Source organism: Meleagris gallopavo, chromosome 6, assembly GCF_000146605.3.
Source record: "Meleagris gallopavo isolate NT-WF06-2002-E0010 breed Aviagen turkey brand Nicholas breeding stock chromosome 6, Turkey_5.1, whole genome shotgun sequence".
NCBI classification, from domain to species: Eukaryota; Metazoa; Chordata; class Aves; order Galliformes; family Phasianidae; genus Meleagris; species Meleagris gallopavo.
The window spans coordinates 28441936-28462769 of NC_015016.2; the positions used below are offsets into that span (position 1 = coordinate 28441936).

General features: G+C 37.3%; 1 protein-coding gene across 8 annotated transcripts in view; it reads left to right on the forward strand.

The window, feature by feature from the left end:
- The window catches only part of HDAC9 (histone deacetylase 9), a 440323-nt gene that overhangs the window by 282168 nt on the left and 137321 nt on the right, over positions 1–20834 (forward strand). For all 8 annotated transcript variants that reach the window (XM_010712747.3, XM_031553923.1, XM_031553921.1 and 5 more), the window contains 2 exons: positions 10950–11127; positions 15268–15401. In XM_010712747.3, coding sequence (XP_010711049.1) covers positions 10950–11127; positions 15268–15401 — 312 coding nt within the window. The remainder of the gene's footprint in view (positions 1–10949; positions 11128–15267; positions 15402–20834) is intronic.

Here is a 20834-nt window from a genome sequence, read left to right on the forward strand (position 1 = left end):
TGGGAGAAGAGAATTTTTTATTTTCAGGACAGTAGTCTTACACACTTTAAGTGTATTATGGCCGTAGCTCCACAACTGCAGTCAAGCACCGTTAGTGCTGAGCACTGAACTCTCATGTTGCAAAGGATGAACTGCTTGAAAACTTCGTCATTGGGATAGATAAAGCCAGATGATGTAAAGTGACACAAAGTCTCAGGTTAGAAGACTGCTATGAACTCATATAGCTGATCAATAACAGATAAAATTTGAAAATCCTGCTTTGTCTTTTAAGAGAGAAGATTAAGACATAATCCATTTCTGTGGAATGTTGTATTTGAATTACTTAAATTAAATTTTAATTCAAAGAATGAAAACAAAACATCATCAGAGATCCAAATCCTCTACTTAATCCAAACTTTGCTCAGGGCTTTCACCCTCCAGTGCCTCTCTCCCAGCAGCATGGCTCTGCAACCCTTTATTAAATGGAAAGTAGAATCTCTTCTGACCACTTTTCCCCTTAGGAAGAGGACAGCAACCAGGCACACAAAGTTTATGAAGCCAGAGGGAGTCAGCCATGATCCCCAGCTCAGGACTTCTCACTCCCTTTGTTGTATTAAAATGTAAAGATTAGGTGACATAGTTCACACTTCACGTTTAGGCATTAAATGTGTGCAATGGTCATCTCAGGCTTTATCCTTAACCCATAGAAAAAACTTGTGGTTTAGAGAATGGTTCATTCAACACATTACCTACAACAACAAGATTCACAGCTTGTTTCCTCTCCTTTGGCCAGAGTCCTGAAGGCAAAAATAGATGCCAGTGATGTGAATGCCTAATATAAGCAAAGAGGAATTCAACAACTAGCTTCTGTGTCAGAAGTTCTTCATTTCTTGTTGGCAAAGACGTTCAACAGTCCTAGAATCTCAGTACCTTCAAACCTCTGATAGATGTCAGTTACTCATGAATTAACACAGGTTTCTCCTCCTCCCATGTGAAATTACAGAATCACAGAACAGTTTAGGCTGGAAGGGACCTCTGGATATCAGCTTGTGCAACCTTCCTCCTCAAGTGACAGTATGTTATTTTGACTGTAAAACATGAATCTTGCTGTGAGCAATCATTGAATATGAAGCAAAACTTTGATTTCAAAGACTTTGGCCCTACTAGCTCATGTAACTTCATCTAACACTTTCTGTAAGGAAAAAGTGTGTTGAATTTACAGGTATTACAAATGGCCTTTCCTCCTGAATATCTTCAATCCTTCCAGAGGCTGGAGAGAAAAAGGCTGGATGTGCTGAGGACTGGAATGACACCCAAAACACAACAGATTAGAACTTTCCAGGAGTCCTTTGCCAAAAAGCTTCTATGTGGGTCAAAGAGGTGATCAGCCTTCCTCTACTCACCCAGTCTGTTCAGAAACCTTTTGGTTCTACTTTAAATCTATGGAGCAGGAGTTCTCCAGTGTGTCACTTTGTAATGCCTTATAACTGTGATATTTTATAATTTCCATTTCTCCAACTTTTCTCTTACTCTTTTCCAAATTCAGCACAAAACAATTCTGACTGTACCTCCACTGCTATGTGCTGTAATAAGAAACACTGAAAACCACAGTCCTGCATTATTTGTCCATTAAAACAACCAGAAGTTGAGATTATTATTGGTGTAATGCAGTTACTACAGATGTAATAGCTACAGGAAGGACTAGGAAAATGGGATATCTAATCCTAGTTCAATTGAATTCATAACTCACAGTTTTTCTACACCTTGGTTTTCCCACATATAAAATACTCTCTCTTTATAGCAGGCAAATTACAAATTAATTTCATGATAGCATTTAATAGGATTGCATCATGCAAGGAATGTATTTATAGGTATTTGCACAAAAATTATTATAGAGAAAGAAAGATCTTCTGAGTAAGGAAAATGAAAGTATAACAGCATATATATTCCAAAAGAAAAAAGTGCATTTTGTGTGCCATTACATTATATATCTCTCTGAAGATTATAAAAAAACCCAAAACCTTAAATTTCAGCAAATTCCAGCAAAAAGATTTAAAAACAAATAAACTATTGGCAGATAATAGGGAAGTACAGCTTTATTTTCCGCATATTAGTAGCTACAGTCTTGCAGCACAAACATTTCCAGGCACTAAATGATTTCATTTGTCAGAGGCCCCAAATCTGAAGTATTTGGGGACAGCTATAATGTTATCTTGAGTGAACACAGGACCAACATAATTAGGAATAAAGAGGTAAGAAGCAGGGGAATTGCCTGCATAACTTCACTTTGCAAAATCCTCCCATGGAAGGTGGCAGGTAGGAAATCTGCATAATAACAAACTTGTCATAAGACAAGGCCAACTAAATATAACAATTAGAATTAACATTTTGCTTTGACTGGTTTCCCAGATTCCCCCTCTTCCCCTTCCCCTTCCCAGGTTTCACTTGATGTAGTTAAAGAGTTGGGTATTGATTTTGTGCAATATTTTCCAGTACATTTTATTCTAAGCATTATGTGTTGCAAGATGACTGTTTCTCTTTGTAGACATTGTTTTAAGAAGCTTCTATGGAAGTGCAAAACCTTTCAGATATCCCAATGAAAACTCAGAATAAATTTCTTGAATTCTCTTTAGTTATCTACACTTAGATCTTTATAAATAACCCAATCTAGCCCCCAAAAAGATTTACAGTATATGTACTCACATAACTCTGACTTAATAGTGAGGATTACCTTCTGCACTGTCAGGTTCTTTTTTAGAACTACTAGAAACCCTCTGCTCTTTGGCTGTACCAGAACAGCTCACTAGATGCTAATTTGGTCTTCCCAGCTGGCCCATCCACTACTTCCTGTCTGCTTATGCTCTTGCAGCTCAGTCAGACTCCAATACAACCTCTGTCATGCGAATACCGTACAAGGGGTGCTGTGGGCCATGCTTGGGGGTGTGCTTTAGGGACTGAATCACCAACGAAGCTTCTCTTCCTCACTATATTAATTGTGGTAACGCTATCTTAGCTGGCCTTTAAACCTGATATAGTAGTTCTGAGAAATAAGCAGAAATCTGAAAAATAGCCATTTTTTAATGCAGAAAGTGACTTTCATATTTAGACATTTCTGAACACTAATAAATATATCTATACTGTTGTGCTTTCTCTTGTCTCAGAGAGGAAGGATATCTGATTAAGGAGTAACAGGGCTCAGATTAGTATACACCAGGATGTGGTCCTCTGTTCTTTTTAGCATGTAGAATTATTTTCCTGCAACTTAATCCTCTATGCTTAGGATTTCTTACTGGAGAAAAATATCGTGTTGGCTAACACAGTGGTGAGATTCTTTTGTAGCATGATCAAATCAATGAACCACCTCCCAGAAGTGCTGCACTGGGACAAATGTTCTTACTCCCCTCATTTCTCTTCTCTAGTTAGTCTTCTTTTTAGTCTCATGGTTTCTAGCTCTTGCAGTTTTCTAACATCTTATGATAGCTGAGGATTCTGCAAACTCAAGTTCATAACAGATCACTTTTGGTAGAAAAAGAATAAAGGCAAAGAAAAGGCTGTGGAAGAAATAGAAGCAAAATAGCTTTCAAATTTTAAAAACCATAAAGAAAATGGAGAGCACTGGCACAAAGATGAGGGTGTAATGAGAGACGAGATTGGACCTTAAGATGTTTGGTCCTTTCAATTCTGTAATATTACTACTCTGCTCTCTCCTTTTTAATTCCATCCAGTCCTCCACACACCTCCTTATGATAGCAGTGTAACCCCTAAGTTCTTTTACAGATGGGACATCCTTGAAGTAAATTGTGATAAAGCAAGTTTAAAGTTCAAATAAATTAAATAATCATTCCCATGAAATTTAATAAGCATTATGGTCTTTCTGAAATGTACTTTGCAACTTGAGGGCCAAGATTTTCTGAAAGAATAAGAAATTGGAGAATTTATTCTGTAGTCTGCATTATAGAATTAATGCTGTGTTAGCACATACTATGTTCCACATTTCTTTTTAATCCTCCGGTTGTTCCTAAATCAGCAAACATAAAGGTTTCTGCTTCATTTTCAAATTGCCCATTCTGGCAGTTCCCATCCTTGTTAAAAGCAACAAAACCAGTACTGAGAAGCATTTAGTGGGAAAGTGGTTTCAAGAAACATTTAGAAGTAATCTTTAGGTGTTCAAGATGATTTTCTTCAATTTACTTGTAAGTTGATCTTACTATATATATAAATAAAAAGCATAGCAAGCTGTACCTGGTGATTGCAGAAATAGACATTTACACAATGCTTTTTATATTTACAGAATAAATATATTCCTTTAAGTAAACAGACCTGAAAAAATGACTTTGTTATAATTTCTCTTATTTCATCCCCAGCATCCTTCCTATATTCAAATCCTGCATTTTGTAAAGCTTTGATATGTCACTGTTTAACTATATATCAAAATTACTCTTTCTGCCAAAAATCAAAGAAGCGATGAGCAGAGATTGCAGAGATAAAAATATTTTCAAAATAGTTCAGGATATTTGCAAATTTGTGTATGTTTTCAAGAAACTCTGTACTTGTTTCTACAAACATGTTGGAGAAAGATATTTTAACCATACTGAAGAAAGGTGTGAGGTTTGGTAATCTCTCTTTCTGAAGTCTTCAGAGAGGCAGAAATCCTCCCGCAGAAGTCTGGAACCTGGTATTCATCAGGTTACAGCTCTGCTGTCACTCAAGTGACAGCAAAAATGGATGGATTTTACAGAAGATCTGTGGCGTGGGCAGTGTCAGTACAAATGCCTGTTGGAGTTTTTCCATTAAATGCATTTAAGGAGATGATCTATGGAGGGGGAACAAAACACCATGGCTCTCCCTCTATTTGCTGACTACATCATCTGTTGATACATCACTTTCTGACCTGATATGCATCCATGCAAGCAAGAAGGAATCTGCGGGGGGCTTCAGTATGCACATGTGATAAACACAGACATCGACATATTAGTGTGTATGGATTGTATAATGAAGGGCAGGGTTTTTCTTTATATTAGAAGCTTTTTCTTTATATTAGACCCAAGTAATTTCCATTTATTCTACAATAAATCCTGAAGTCAGCAGAGTTGCCTATAAAACCAGTGCATAAGTATGTAGAAAACACAGATCCTCAGCAGGGCTGCTGCTGAATTTAGCCTGGAGGCAACAATTTCTCTCTGTGAAGGCCAAACTAATGATATTTCACTTAAAAAGAAACCATACGGTCTGCTAAGAAAAATGGTTCCAATGAAAAGCAGAAAAAGTGAAGTAACTGAAATGATCTGCATAAAGTAACACCAAGCTCATTTGCTGATACTGTTGACAAGATTTGGAAACAGTTTGGATAGATGTTTTCTCATTAATTAGTTTTGGTCAGCTAACAGTTTAGCAGAATGACTATTAGAAAGCCACTAGAACTGGATGGTTGTAACAATCATGAGCTAAAATTATAAAGCCAATTTATTCTTCATGTCAGTGTAAAAATAAACGAATACTTGATAATACTGAAATTTAGGGCAAGATGTGTGCAACTGTATTTTGCTATTGATATTCATTTCTGCTCTCTTCTGCATTCTGTTATGCAAAGTACGAAATGATTTTGGGAAAGCCTTGTGCTATTTATAGTAAAGTAATTGTAGTATAACATAACAAGAATCTTCTAAGAGATTTTTTAAACAAAAAGAAGAAAAAAAGAAAGAAAGGCACGAGATATTCTGAAGACTCCCTTCTCCCCTTCATTGTACATCCCAATTATTTATGTATTTATTTTAAATCTCTGGGAGATTCAAAAAGGGAAGAAACGATTCAGCCAGGAGTGCAAGTTTTTTAGGAGGTGCTGCATTTACTTTGGATGTGTGCTGCACACATGGCAGAGTCAGCACTTTAGCGGAAGTGACAGAAGTCAAGTAGCTGCCAATGTCAGGAGTGGGGAAGGCAGATCTCACAGGAGTGGGAACCAAGAGAAAAAACAGAAGTTCAGCTGGGCCTTTGGAATTTCCCACCAGCAGAAGGTGGGAAGCAGTCTTCAGGGCCCGTCTTGTTGCCAGTCCCAGACACAATTTCCCATCACTCTCTTTTCTCTGAATCACACCATACTTTAGCATAATGACTTCACCATGATAAGTGAAGGCCTGTCAGTCCATGTGGCCACACTGATTCCTCACTTATACAGATGCTTAGTTTTTTGAAATTTCCTATCTAAGGAACATAAACTTAACCATTTCTCTTTGAAACCGCAGGTCAGCAGCACACCTACCTTCTAGAGCAGCAGTAAGGGCAAGAGATAAGGCTCCTGACCCTGCTGCTATCCTACAACCTGGCTCTGATCCCAGCCCTAACCCATGCATTTTGTCACATAACTCAAGGCAGGGAATGTATCCCTGCATATGACTCAATACAGAAGCACCTTTTTGTCATTCCATCATAGTACTCATTCCTCCTCTCCTCTTTAACCCATAATATAAAACGTTGCCAGTTTATTGATCTGTTTCACCAGCACAAAGGTGATCCTGCCCTAGAAGGGTAGCATGTCAACTAAGGGGCAGAGAACTCTGCAGGAGCAGCTTTGCTGCTCCAGGAACAGAGGTGGAAAACAAAGCTCTTTTGGTGTGGCGATTATGCTCTAAGCAGTCACTGCTGTATGCCCACACATGTACTAAGCCCAACCCTGGCAGCATCTGGAAGCCTTTTTACAGTCTTCAGGAATGCAAGGGAAGGCAGATGGGCCATAGGGTTGTTTCTTCTGTACGCAGCAACCTGTTGCCCAAGGCAGGCCTTCTCTGCTCAGGACACCAGGCAGATCCAGGATACAGACTTCATCCCGGTGTTTTGTATCTCACCCAACACTCAGTTAATAGCACTTCATCACTGTTTCATTATTTTATAGTCAATACAGAGTTCTTTGGACTACAGAATTGAGTTTTCTGTTGCAGTGAAAGCCTTGATCATTTGTGAACTAATATATCCAGATGCCTCAACACTATCTTCTGCACCATTTCCTGCTGTCTACTCTTCTACTTGCCCTAAATCCATTTCTTTATTTTCAATGTGTGTGTCAGTGTCTGTACTTGCTTTTTTTTTTTTTCCCCCCCCCATGGAAATGCTGACTGAATTTGTGGCTGGTTATATATTTCAGATAGTAATACTGATTTATTTTTTTTTCACTTTTATTGAAAGCGATGACTATTAAAGTTTGTGGCTTTACATGTGGCTTTGTCAAAAATAGTATTGGTAGGGTTTCTTGGTCATGTGTTTTCTGTAAGTGATAGAACAATTTAAAAGAAGACTTCAGCATCTTCATATCTAGGGACATCTCTATGAATCTAGGCTACCGAAATAGAAATAAATCATTTCTTCACTTTTAAGTTTATGTGTACAAATATTTTCAGAATATTTTATGACCTATTTTTTCTCAGTTCCTGAACACAACTGCTTATAGTTTCATTTGAGGAGAGCAGGCAGAACAGTATTCACAGAATTACCCGATCAAAAGAGCTTCAATTTCTGTTAACCTGCTTAGGAATTCATTGTGTTCTTCATTTTTTCCTTCACTTCTGGAAGTAATAGGTTAATCCTATTAATACTGTCATAAAATCCATGATTTCTGTCAACAACCTACATTTGAATTACATGAGAAGTTCCTAGGTGCCCAGGACTTCTTTAAGAATCAGTCTTTGGGTGATGATATTTTGGTTTGAGCCACAAGCCGTGACTGTGGGCATCTTGCAGCACACAGAGTTCAGCTTTACGTTAATTAGAGGCTGACTGTGTGGGTGCAGTCACAAGTCAGCCTAAATACCGATGCCTTAGATGCATCCAGCTACTACAGAATTGGAAAGGAATGGCAGAGGATGCCTAACATTTGAATGATCTTTAACATTTACTTGACAGTACACATTGTGTAGTTTAACAGAATGCGTTATAAGCATAAGAACAGACAGCTATAAGCCTGGCTACAAATACATGGGAAACTATAAGCATTAAACTTGATATTAGGAATTGTAAATTTTGAAGTTTTGAAGAAGAAAGTTCTGTATCATAAAAAATAAAAGAGCAAGCCCTGACAAGAAACATGCAGATATCCATACTTAGGATTATGATATAGGCATAGAAATTCTAGAATAATTAAGCTAAATACAAGCATATCAAATTGAATTCAATAACAGAGCAGCAAGAAAAGTTATCAGTGAATCCCACTTTTTTTTTTCCTTCTTTAAATTGAAGGGTATTAAAACATAGACCACATAACGATCCAACCATATACATACTTGCAAGACACCAGTTCTCATAGGCAGTTAAAACAAGAACATTCATTCAAATCTTCTCAATATTTGTATCATTAAGTACTAAAATGTAGAAGTCACATCTACACATAAAGAGGATTCACACCAATCCAGATTTCTTCCAGCTCACCTTAAACAACAATTGCTACAGCAATATGAAAAGACGAACAAATATTTAGATCCCACACATCCAAAATAGTCATTTTCTCTTTAGATACTGATTCTAAAAATCCCCCTCAAGATAATTACTGAAGGCCTGAGCTGGTTTCTTGGGAAGGTGAGGAATAGCCCCAGGTTTGCTCCAGCCAAGGCCCTAATTGCTTGCCTCTACTAATGAACTAATCTCAGACACCTGGAACTAGCAGGCTCCATGCTGGGCAGACAAGGCTCAGGTTACCTAAGAAATGCTCCAAATATATTTGCACAAATCACTAAACCTGCAGATGTGTAAATAGCACTTTTGTCATATTGCTAGAGAGATGGACATGTGTTTGCAGTGCTGTAGCACATAAAACCTAAAGATGAATTCATTGTGTTGCACTAATCCCTTCCAGAGGCCAGGTGGGTTTTAGGGGAGTCAGATAAGCGTGTTAATTATCCACAGTACTCTTTGTATTAATCCACTTGTCTATGTGACACAGAATATCACAGACATTCACAGCATAAATATATAGATTGCTGGAAAAAAAATTATGTGCTGCATAAATGCCTGTTGTCTGTAAAATGTAACCTAATCAGGAAGTTAGCCGAAAACCTTGGATAAAACCTAAACAAGTTAAACTGTTAAATGCAAACTGCCAGAATGCACTGATTCACCAACCAGTTGATCCTGGAGAGCAGGAAGTACTTTTGCCACAGACAGCAAAGTACTGCTTGTGCCTTCACTACTGAGCACTCAGTCAACACTGTAGACAGTAATGCTAAATACTCATAAAGGAATTTATCTACTTCTGTTCTCCTTTGGGAAAATATTTAACACAATAATGTCTGTGCATTCTTTTCTTCTGCTTTCCAGTCACATGCATCCTCAACAAAAGTCACAAAGATGTGCATACCTCAGAGAACAAAAATAATCCCCACTGAAAATTTATCACAATTAAAATCATTAGTGAAGCTAAGTAAAGAAAATAAGGCACTTGGGTATTTCAGGGAAGAATTCCTAAATGTTTTGTTATGCTTATAAGGAAAGGGAATATATAGACCTGTTTAGATGCTTCCAGATATTTCCTGAAATGTTGAAATGTATAATACCATCCTGACTTCATACATTAAAAAAAAAAAAAAAAAAAAAGACTTGGGACTGTATTTAAAGAAAGGGAAATGGTTCATGACCCCAAACCAAGACACTTCTTGTAAAGTCTCTTCTGCCTACTCATATTTTCTTCTTTATTTAGTCACTTATGACAAGGTCTCAGGTGATTTACCCTTCCCATGACCTTACATCTTTTCACTGAAGTGGTGACCTTGGATATTAATGTAGGTTTTGAGGCTGACTTTTTAAAGCATTTGTCCTCATTTCAGATGCTAGTAATGTACACTCATTCTCATAAAGGCCTCCCTTCTTGCATGCAGGGCAGACATTCTAATTTCACACAAGCTATGGATTCTTTCTGCACCTGGGTCAGGGGTATTCTTGCCTGCTTTTCTACACAGCTTGATCTGCTGCCTTGACTTGCAGCATTCAGCAACACTAGTTTAAAGAGAAGCTATCTATACCTTTACAGATAGATCTATCTATCAAATATATACCGGGCCTGGGTGAGAATAAATAGAGTCTGTAATTCTAAGATGCAAGTGTGAATTTCAACTGAATTTGTATGGCAAAGTGGTTTTGAAATCTCTTTCTTGAATTCACTTTCAGCTGAGAATTCGAATTAGATGCACAAAAACAAAAAATAGAAGGAAAAAGAAATGGGCAAATGGGGAAACAATTGTGATCCGTGGAGTGATTGAACACCAAGGGTCTTATTGACTTCAGCAGGGCCATGGCTTTGGCCTTTGTTGTACTAACAAAAGTTGTCATCTGTTGATAAGCAAGATAGAGGATGAAATCTACCTTTCTACTCTGTCTCAATCTTTCACTCTTGCCTATCTTTCATTAAAGTCTTTGTCACTGCCTACTGCCAGCAGTAGTCGTGACAAAAAAAAAGGATGGTCCCAAAGTGGGATCTCATGTAACAATCTGTGAATTTCTAAGTGATTTGTGAAAATGGATGTTCAAATTATTACTGTTTTCCAGACAGCTCTGGGAACTCATAGTTGCTTAGCAAATTTGATACTGAGTAATAAGGACACTGCTCTTTGTTTTCAGTGCTATGGAAAGATGTGATTTTAATTTATTTGTATAAGATCATGAAGTGCATGTTCTAACACTACATTATGTATTCAAGATATTAGAGAAACTTTGGTCTTTTGTAACTCTCTGCGTGTGAAGCTGTCAGGGAGAACTGACAGGTTGCCTGCCATCACCTTCTCTCCAGCTAAGTCAGCAGCCCACACTGTCAGTGTGAAAACATCTGTTGAATGGATTTATTGACTAAGTCTTAGGAGCCTTTTTCTTTTTTTTCTCCACACTGTTTATTACAGCCCTGACCTAATGAACTTAATTTGTTGACATGTTTCCCTCAGTGTCTTACTTGATCCCATCTCACGTTTCTTTCTACTGTGCTGTTTTCTTGGCAACAGGAGTTCCTGGTGCATCAGCGTGTCCACCAGTTGCAAATCTACCAGGCTCAGATGGCTACAGTTGGCATGGCGGGATTAGATAAACATCGGCTGGTGTCCAGGACTCCATCTTCCCCCACTGATTCCACATTACCTCACCCAGCCATGGACCAGCCCAGCCAGCATGTCTACACGACTGGTAGGATTCCCTAAAGACTACTTCTAATAGGCAGGGCAAATGCGTTTGTTCATGTAGGATCAACAGATTTAAATGCCTTGAATACCTCCTGCAGCAATGCATTCAGTTTTAGCCTTACTGTTCCTTGGTTTTATGGTGCTGTACTGGCTTCAAGTCAACCAGTGCAGCTGATAAATCACGGGGTTAATATTCACACAGTCATAAATTATTATCATTGACTGGCTCTGGCAATATAGTAACAGGTGCATTTTTTCTGCCTTTAAGTCATTTATAGCTTTTTCTTTCATTTCTCTATCCTCTGGCTTTTTTCTCCATGTTCTTGTTGCTTGTTTTGTAAAGAGGCCATCAATAAGTTGAAGAAAAATCTCCAGTAAGTAGGAAAGCTGCAGAATAATTCTCCATGTCTTCATTTGACAAGTCAGACTACACTACAAGGTTGATTGCCCTATAGAAAAAGCAAAGTTGCAACTCTGACTGGAAGGTAATATTGACTTCAACTCAGGTGTCCTCTAGCAGTTGTGTGGAGTCTCTACAATAGAAGGTTTTCTGATCAGACCCGGATAGTCTAATAATGAAGGGAGAATCTCCTACCAGTGTGGTCTAGGTTTTCCAAAGTCAAGGGATTTGAATACTCAGAATTATCAGTGAAGGGAAGAAAATGATGACAAAAAATTTCTTCTAGGTAACCTAGCCTCTTTTTAAAAGTTTGAATCTCAGCATAATATTACAATATGCTTATAGGCAAGTTTCACTTATTCTCTGCATAAGAAATGGGAAGCGAGTACAGTAGTTATCAAAATTTGTCATACCGTAAAAGCTTGCATTTCTTGAGGCTGCAATGATGCACTTAGAAAAAATATATATTTATGTATATACATAAAGATATTCTTAAAACACTGCAAGTGAGTGAGTGGATGCAAAGTGGCATTCAGAGATGAAAGAGATAATTTTTATTTTAAATATAGTCAATGTAAGAATTTCACTTGTTGGGTGAGAAACATTTGGACTTTATGGAAGGAAATCTGCTAATTCACTTTTCATGAGTTTCTGCAAAAAGGCCAGCTGTGCAGAGACAGTATTATTAGGGCAGGCCACTGCTTTTCTTGATGTGGTTCATAGAGTTCCCAAGACATCATAAACTCATTCTAAAAGACTCACAGAAGACAACAAAAGGAAGCTCACTGCATACATGCTTCAATGTCCTCTTCATCTTCTGGAGGTATGGTGTGATATCATATTTCATAGTACAGCTTTATTCATTACTAATTTCTTCAGGGTTTTCTCATTGTTACTGCTGTTTTTCAGAACATTTCACCTTCTTCAAAGCATGCTGTTAGACAACAATTTTTAAGCCTCTTGATCTCCCCCTCTTTGTTCAAAATATTATTTAAAGTTGATCCAAATAAAGAATTTTAGAAAAGAATGAGTATTAGGGAGCCATAGTTGGGAAATTTTGCTTTTTCTGACTTAATGCAAATTCAGTTTCTTTTGTCCGGTGCCCTCTATCATTCTATGGCTCCATGTTGCCACCATTTCAGTCTGTCATCAGGGACACATTCTGACCTCAGTAATATTGGTGTAAATCCAGAATAAATCCACCAGTCTCAGTGGAGCTGCTCAGCTTTACACAAGGAATTTGAGAGCGCAATCTGGCTGTGTAGACATTTGTTCTGGAGAGACAGAATAACCATCTTTTATAAATATTTCACAGCCGTCTGCAATTGAAAACAGTTGTCTTTCTCTCTTTTCCTTTTGTGGGGGTGGGGAGATTATTGGCTGAATCCTGTTAGGGAAATCCTACAGGCTATTTTTAGCAGTAAACTCTACTACATCTATTGTACCAAGCACATGTGCTCTACAGCCAGCAGCAACACATCTGAATTACTTGCGCATCCTAAATCGATTTAGATGCTTGGAATAAATGAAAGCATATCTCAGTCTTTTCTTAAGTTAACCCTGTTTAGAAATAAATTTTTGCACTCTTTAGTGCGAATAACTGACTAGTTAGAAGTTTTTTGCCATTCAGTGCTGACTTGACCAATTAAACTGAAAATTGATTGGACAAAATAATTCACGCACATCAAGATTACATTTTTATTTATATTCTATTGTCTGTGTAACTCTGTCTCTACATATATATCTCTATCTTGGTGTCTATCAGTTTGGACTATGCAATTCTAAGCTTAAATGGAATACTCAGAATAAAATGATTGCTGAAAGAGAGGCAGACAAGCAATACGTTCAACTTTTATGTTCACTGAAGTCCATTGGATGTCAGTGCCTACTTTGCCCAAGCGCTTCTGAAAATCCTATTGCATGTCCATTTACCTTCCTGCTTGGGCAGAGGGATGGGAGGGAAGGTTTTCTTAATTAGCAGTATAATGACCACTGAATAGTTCTACAGTCTGGGTGTGCAACAGACTTTAGGAGTTAAAACTCCGGGCGCCAAGATAAGGAAAGATGAGTATGCGAGCATGCATTTATTTGCATGCATACTTGCTATTTCAAATAACTTATAAGAGCTGATGATAGAGCTTCAAAATTTATAAACTGTGCAGTGCAAATAACTGCAGAGAAAGGAAATTATTAACTTTTTTGGCAATACCAGCAAAGATTTTAAGCTGCATTAGTTTATTTGTTCCAGATTCCCTGGTTCATTTTTTTTTCTTTTAAAGAAAACAAGCTGAAAAATCTGTACTAGAATTTATTGCTATTGTATTGTTTTGCATGTTGGATCATCTTTTAACATAAAGCTAGTCATGCTACATGTAGGTATTATTTTTGTGTTCTCCTCATCCTAAACATAATTGTCATAATTTCATTTTGACTTAAATAGCACGATCCCTAACTACTGGATCTAAAGGGCATGAGATAAGTAATATGGCATATATGTTAGCCTACTCAGAGCAGCATAATTTAAAAATTTTGGCTACTAACTGAATCATCTCAAAACCTTAACTTTGCATTAGCCACAATGGTTACAGATTCCCATTCAGCAGGGTTTTTAAACACTTACTATCCATTTAACTTCTTTGCCAAATAAGGGTGGTACTGAGCATGTTCTTGAATCTGTACTTTAATATTGTATTTTCTTCACTGGTTGACTCTTCAGTAGCAGGCTAACACAATTTTACCAGAACTGTGTTGGCACAGCATAGTTCTATTGGCTGATACATAAGAAGGAGGTTTTGAATACCAAGTTTTGCAGCTTGGAGAAGTTGTTAATTTGAGTTCTTTTCAACCGTAAGAGGAAGAAAAATGTTTCCCAAATAAAAATGGTTGACGGGGGTAAGAAAAATATTTCCGATTCCAGACATTTCTGTGGGATATGCAAACAATGAGTAAATAAATAAAATTATATTTCAGCTCTCAAACTTGTTTTAAGAGCCTTGAAAACTGAAGTTTTCTTTCATCCTTAGCCTAGTTTTTAGAACTGCTCTCTTTCTCCAGGTGCACAGCTACAGAGCAATGTGATATTGATATCTCCGTGTTATAAGGTTGTTCTCTCCTGGGAGAAATGAGTATAGAAAATTCCAAACAAACCTTGCACTGTGGTATAACAACAGGATTTGGTCCTAATTGAACACTGGATGGAACAGAAAAAGGACTCTGTCTGCCACTGCTGCAGCTCTGAAATTTCCATCTGATATACTTTGAGATCTGGACTAATATATTGGATCAGTTAAGTAGTACAAACACAGAGTGTCACTGTCATTACAAAATTTATTTTAAAAGACTTTTCTGAATGATTTTTCTTAGACCGTCATGAATATATAACATTTTCTTGTTACACAGAGGTTAACCAACCTCTTAAAGAAAGATAAAGAGATAAGACTAACACGATTTTTTCTATTCATAAAAGATATAACAAGACATCACTCCATTTTTTTTCTTTTTTACATTTATGTTTTTAGTGTAATTTTTGAGCATCTTTTTTTAACTTTCTTGGTATAACAAGATGTAGCTTCTAAGTCAAAATTCGGACTCTTTGAAACAAAAGAGGAATTAAAGATCCAGAATTTTCATCTTTCTTCTACTGGCAAATACAATCCAATTATGCAACAGTACGCATGACATGAGACTGAATAACTTGCATTTGTTTTACTCTCTGTTTCTTTTTATGTTGTCTTTGCACTGAAGGTGTTGTGTATGACAGCCTGATGCTGAAGCACCAGTGTATGTGTGGCAACTACGCTAATCACCCTGAGCATGCTGGAAGGATCCAAAGCATCTGGTCGAGGCTGCAAGAAACTGGGCTGCTAAACAAGTGTGAGGTAATAAAAAATAAAGACCAGATATGTGAGGTTTTTTTCAAGTGAATAGCATATTTGTTAAATCTAAAATCTATCTTTCTTCTGAAAGAATAGAGTGAATTGACACAGGAATTATTTAGATTTAATTGACTATATTAAAATAATGCATTTCAGTAAAGCACACTTTCCAAATGTAAAACAAAAATTTTGCACAGTGAATATCATTATCTGCATACATCAGAACATAAAATCCAGTTACACCTGTGTTCTTCACCTTGATATAGGAATTTAGCAAGATACAATCAAACCACAAACACAGATCTTTCAGTAGAGCACCTTTTAATTTCTTCAAGCAGCTAACAGGTTTTTTTTGTTCTGAAGTAGTATAGAACACTGCTTGTTTAAATGTAATTTCTATCACTTCATAAGCATGTTTCACCTTGTCTTATTTCAGGCTATAGTCTGTTTTCATAAGCATTTACATTTGCCTGAAATATGATGGGTACCAAGCCAAAAATCAATACATACAAGTGCAACATAATAAATATTGCAGAAAATAATATCAAAGCAACAGTGGAACTTTACTCCATTTCAAAATCACGTATTAAAATATCATGCTTAAATAAAATATGAGCTCTCAGATTCCTATATCACCTGGGTTACCGAAAAACAGCTTTTCCTGCCACTCACTGCTTCCCATGAGCTGTCAACTTCTGCAGAAGCCAGTGACAACCAAAGGTGCTTACTGCACTGCAGCATATGTCAACAAAGTTCAACAAGTCTGCTTATGTTTTGCAGGATCCTCAGATTGTTGGGACTCAGTCAGTTGCTTTCATTATATATTTAGGTTTTTACAAAGGCAAAAGAACTTGTACAACAGATCCCCCTTTTTTTTTTTGGTAGAATTTTTTTGTACGTAGACTAGCATACTGGGCAGTAAGATATTGCAGATATTGCAGGCACTGGAAATTTGTTGTATACAATCATCTAACTAAATGGCAGCACTCTAACAGGCTAATGGTTCTGTGGTTTTGGTTTTTTTTTTGTTTGTTTGTTTGTTTGTTTATTTGTTTGTTTTTGCTTGTTCGTTTGTTTTGTTTTTAGTTTGATAATTTTTTAAATCTTAAAGACTTTCTTTCAGCAAGGTCCTTAAGGCCAAATATCAAATAAGTGGTTTCATTGATGGGATCACATACTTAAGAAGTAAGTTAAACACCCAGTTGAGTGCTTTACAAAATGAAGGCCTAGATACCTTACTGATTCCGGACTCATACAGAAAAGTCAAGAGAGGGCAAGTAAGTATGTGGGTCACTCTGAAAGTAATGCTTCATATTTATTTCCATGGAAACTAGAACAGATAAAAAGACCACAATTACTCTATTTGGTAGAACAAATTTTCAGCTACAAAATACTTTTTTCAACATAGTCCTCACCATTAGCTGTGCATTTTTGCCAGCAGTGAACAGGAGCCTGAATGCCACTCTTGTAAAAATCTGTACCAGCAGAACACTGTCACTGTTGCCACTGCTGAAATGCACCACCCACTGCCTCACTGTGCTCATATCCACTGTTTAGTCTCTATAAACTTTCAGCAAACACCAGTGAATGTCAATGGGTGCCACCTTTTTTCTCACGGAGGAATTCACTTCCACAACTTTGCTTCATACACCTATCCATGTCAGACACCATTCTGTTAAACTGCCCCTCTATACTATCTGTCATGCAGCAATAAAATGTACTGGAATATTTGTGGGAAGGTTCAACCTCTGCTACCCTAAAACTAACATCTGCCTCTGATATCATGAACCAACATAATAAAATAGGAGGCATTACTTTTGGAGCAGCCCTCTTAAAGTGCAACGTGCCACCTTGTATTATTTTATGCAGCAATAAATAGATGTTGCTAACAGCAAATTGTGTAGATCTGGAAAATTTGTTAATTGGTGAAATAATATTGGTTAATTCTGAAGTGCACGCAGTTCAATATGTCCTGTAAGGTTTCTCTGCTAATTCTGCCATTTCAAAAATTGAAATGCAACCTAGTGAGTCTTCCAAAATCCCAAATGAGAAGATAGGAAGTAAATCCTCATGTTGAATGACATTCAGCTTATTTTGGCTCCTACTGTGTGCTTAGAAATGGAACTGGAATGTGAAATGAACTATCAAAATGCAGACTCTGGTTATAAAACTTAGAGGAACATCAGTGTGAAGCTCATGATTGATCTGATGTTTATCTTGATTCTCTTACATAGCTAAAGACAGGATTGTATCTGATGGTGCAATCTGTTCTTTGCTTCACTAAGTTCTCTAGCATTTGCTCAATAACAAATTCATCTTTAAATCCGCTTACTTTTAAAATACAGAAGAATTAAAATGATTTGCTTCAGTGTTAATTTGATTCTTTAGAAAAGTTATTCAGACAAATATCTGACTCATATCACCAACCAATCACCATAATGCAATGTCAGTTGTATTATTCAAGAAGTAATGCATTACTACAGTTAAGCTGCATTCTAGAATATACCACATTGAAAATGCAGAGCCAAAGCAACACTTGCACTCCACTGTCTCCTTTACTGACTTCTGAATGTCTCCTCATGGGCATGAGTATTTCTTAATGTAATTTCTCAATATATGTTTTGTATGAGTTTCTGTCAGAAGGAGTTTGGGGTAAGGGAAGGTCACTGGTCTAGTTTTGCCAAGACCAATGCCTGGTGCACTAAGTCTGAAGGATGGTTCAGGTAGGCTGCGGTATCGTTCTTTGTCTGATGAGGAGCTCCAGGATCAAAACTAGCTCAGCCAGGGGTGGCTTAAATCTCTGCACTTCCAACATGTGCATCCTTAGCCAGAGGAGTGTGTCAAGGGGTCCTCCATATTTTGTTAATTCAGCCAGAACCTTTAGTTAAATGAACAATCCATGTCTGTATGATCTGTATTACTTCTATCGGGGAAAAATCAGCCCCTGCCATCAATACATGTGAAATCAAACATACCTGGCTGACAGCTTATTACAGTCAAAAGATGAATCTGGGCAAATTAATCACTCATATTGTCCTCAAAGATAGAATATATAAAATATAACTTGGTAAAATCACAAAAAGATTTGACTGGGCTATTTGAAGCTGTATCTTCACTACAAAATGAAGTATGCTGGATTTGTTCTCCACTGCTATGGCCAACTGGCATTGGAAAGCCCATATTCACACTACCAGGAGTGTACTCATATGCCTATGTCAGTGCCCAAGCCATGTTTGGGTTTTTTTTTAGTTCCCATCGCTGCTCAACCAAAATGGTGTGAAGGACCCCATTAACAACATAGCAGTACAGAGTATTGTGTTCCTCTGCCTATGAATGTTTCCTAGAACTGCTCAATTTATGAAGGTTCCTCCAAAAATAATGCCTCCTATTTCTTTATGTTGTACCACAGCATCAGAGGCAGATGTTGGTGGTATGGCAGTAGAAGCTGAACTTTTCTGCCAATATTTCATTGCATTTTGTGGCTGTGTGACAGATGGCAGCAGATGGACAGTCTGACAGAATGGTGTTTGAAGTCATGCAATTTTATCTTCATAAAGAGCAGTGCATAGCTGCCCTACCTTTGGGAAGAAGAAAGGCTGAATGTTTTGGTAGTGATGTCTGCTTTCCATTTGTTTTATGGAGAGGAAGTATTTACATAACTCCTGTGGGGTCTTAATTTATGCACAAATGACTGACATTGGACTACTCTGATCAGTACACTTTTGGAGAAGAAAAGAAGAATGTAGACAAGGTCTCACTGCATACCCCCACCTCTCCTTCCTGTAGGGACTGTGGTTCAGAACATTTTCCTCTTCAGCCTGGAAATTGATCTAGATTTGGCTAGTTTTCTGTAATGGTAGGCATTACACCTCCTGCTGTCTATATCTCATGGACTGAAAGGGAGCAAATGAAAGAATTTAAGGTTTTAAAAACCTTTGTTTCTTCCAGATCACATGATCAGAATATATTACAAAAATCCTATCCTCTGAACCTCAACTTACTACTAATGAATAAATGCAGGAAAAGTCCATGAAGACACTTTAAGAGCCAACTCTACTGTTTAAAACATATTCAGACTAGGCACTGGGAGATCAAAACACCAGAAGATAATAATTGCATCTCTCTATAGATGCACGAATGTCAGAGATACAACTGGAGTTCCCACAAAAAAGAGAGAAAGAGATGTACTGACTGTACATAATACCTGTATTATCTGCATGTTTTTTTTTTAAATATGGGAGAATTGAACAGTGATGAGAATTCCCTGAAAAATAAGACCTTGTCTGAAGACCTTGTTTATAAACTGGATAGCCTGGGAAAATTTCACAGAAATTCTATATCCATATGAATAGCTGCAGTAGAGGCAATGAACACATACTGAGAGACCTGAGCGAGAAATATTGCTTAAGCTAAGTCAACAATTCCTGTTAGTTTAGCAGAGAGAAACAAGTGGTGTCACCTTTGTCTTTGTGAATCTCTGGCTGTGCAAGAGTTCATTTTGCTGAAGGGCTAACCAAAATCTCTAGGTTAATAGAGATTGTGTGAAACTTTAATGGTATATTTTAAACTCAAGATCGGATTAGACAGTCCTTTTTACCTTAAATACTGTGAGAGGTAAAAGCATTTTCCTGTTCTGGGGAAAATAACTTTCTGGTTCTGGACTGTTCTTTTGAAGCACTTGGGTGCATTTTGCTCTCCTGATACGTGCAAATGTCTCCATTGATGAGGGAACTGCATATGGCAAGGGAGAAAGCAACAAATTGTCATGTAGTTAGAAAAGATGACTTACTCTCTGCAACTGATGTATGACTAGTGAAGCGCTTTCAGCTTCTCCCAAGTGAAATAAGTTCCACAAATTCTGTGCTATTTCACCTTTTTCAGTTGTTTTTTATGCCTATTTTCTGCTTTTTAGTGTACTTTTGATAACAGCACCGGCAGTGAAAATGAAGAAGGATATAAAATAAAAATGACGTATAAAAATGTATGTCTGAAGTTATACAAATGCATGCTATATCATTGGATAGCTCATATCAGTGAGAGCCATAAGCAATTACTCTGCATAACAGATTTTATATGATTCCAGACATTGACAACAAAAGCACGTTATAAGATGTGCTTTTGAGTATCTTCTAAATCCTGACATCACTGTGTAAAAACGATTGTTCTTTAGCTATTTGATTTCTTCACTGAGCTTGTTTCTGCACAACCTGTTTCTTCCTAGAAAATCTGTCAGGACTGGGTAACAGGTAGCTCCTCAGCAAAATACTGCTCCACTCTAATTTATTTTGGAGACGTCACTACCAGACCCTACTCTGTTAGTGCAGAGCCATAGGACTGTAGCTCCGTGCTACAAGAATAACAAGTGGCTGTGAGTCTTTTCATAGTTAGAGTGATATAGCATTTAAGAGCACTTAAAAAAGAGCCAGACAATTAACA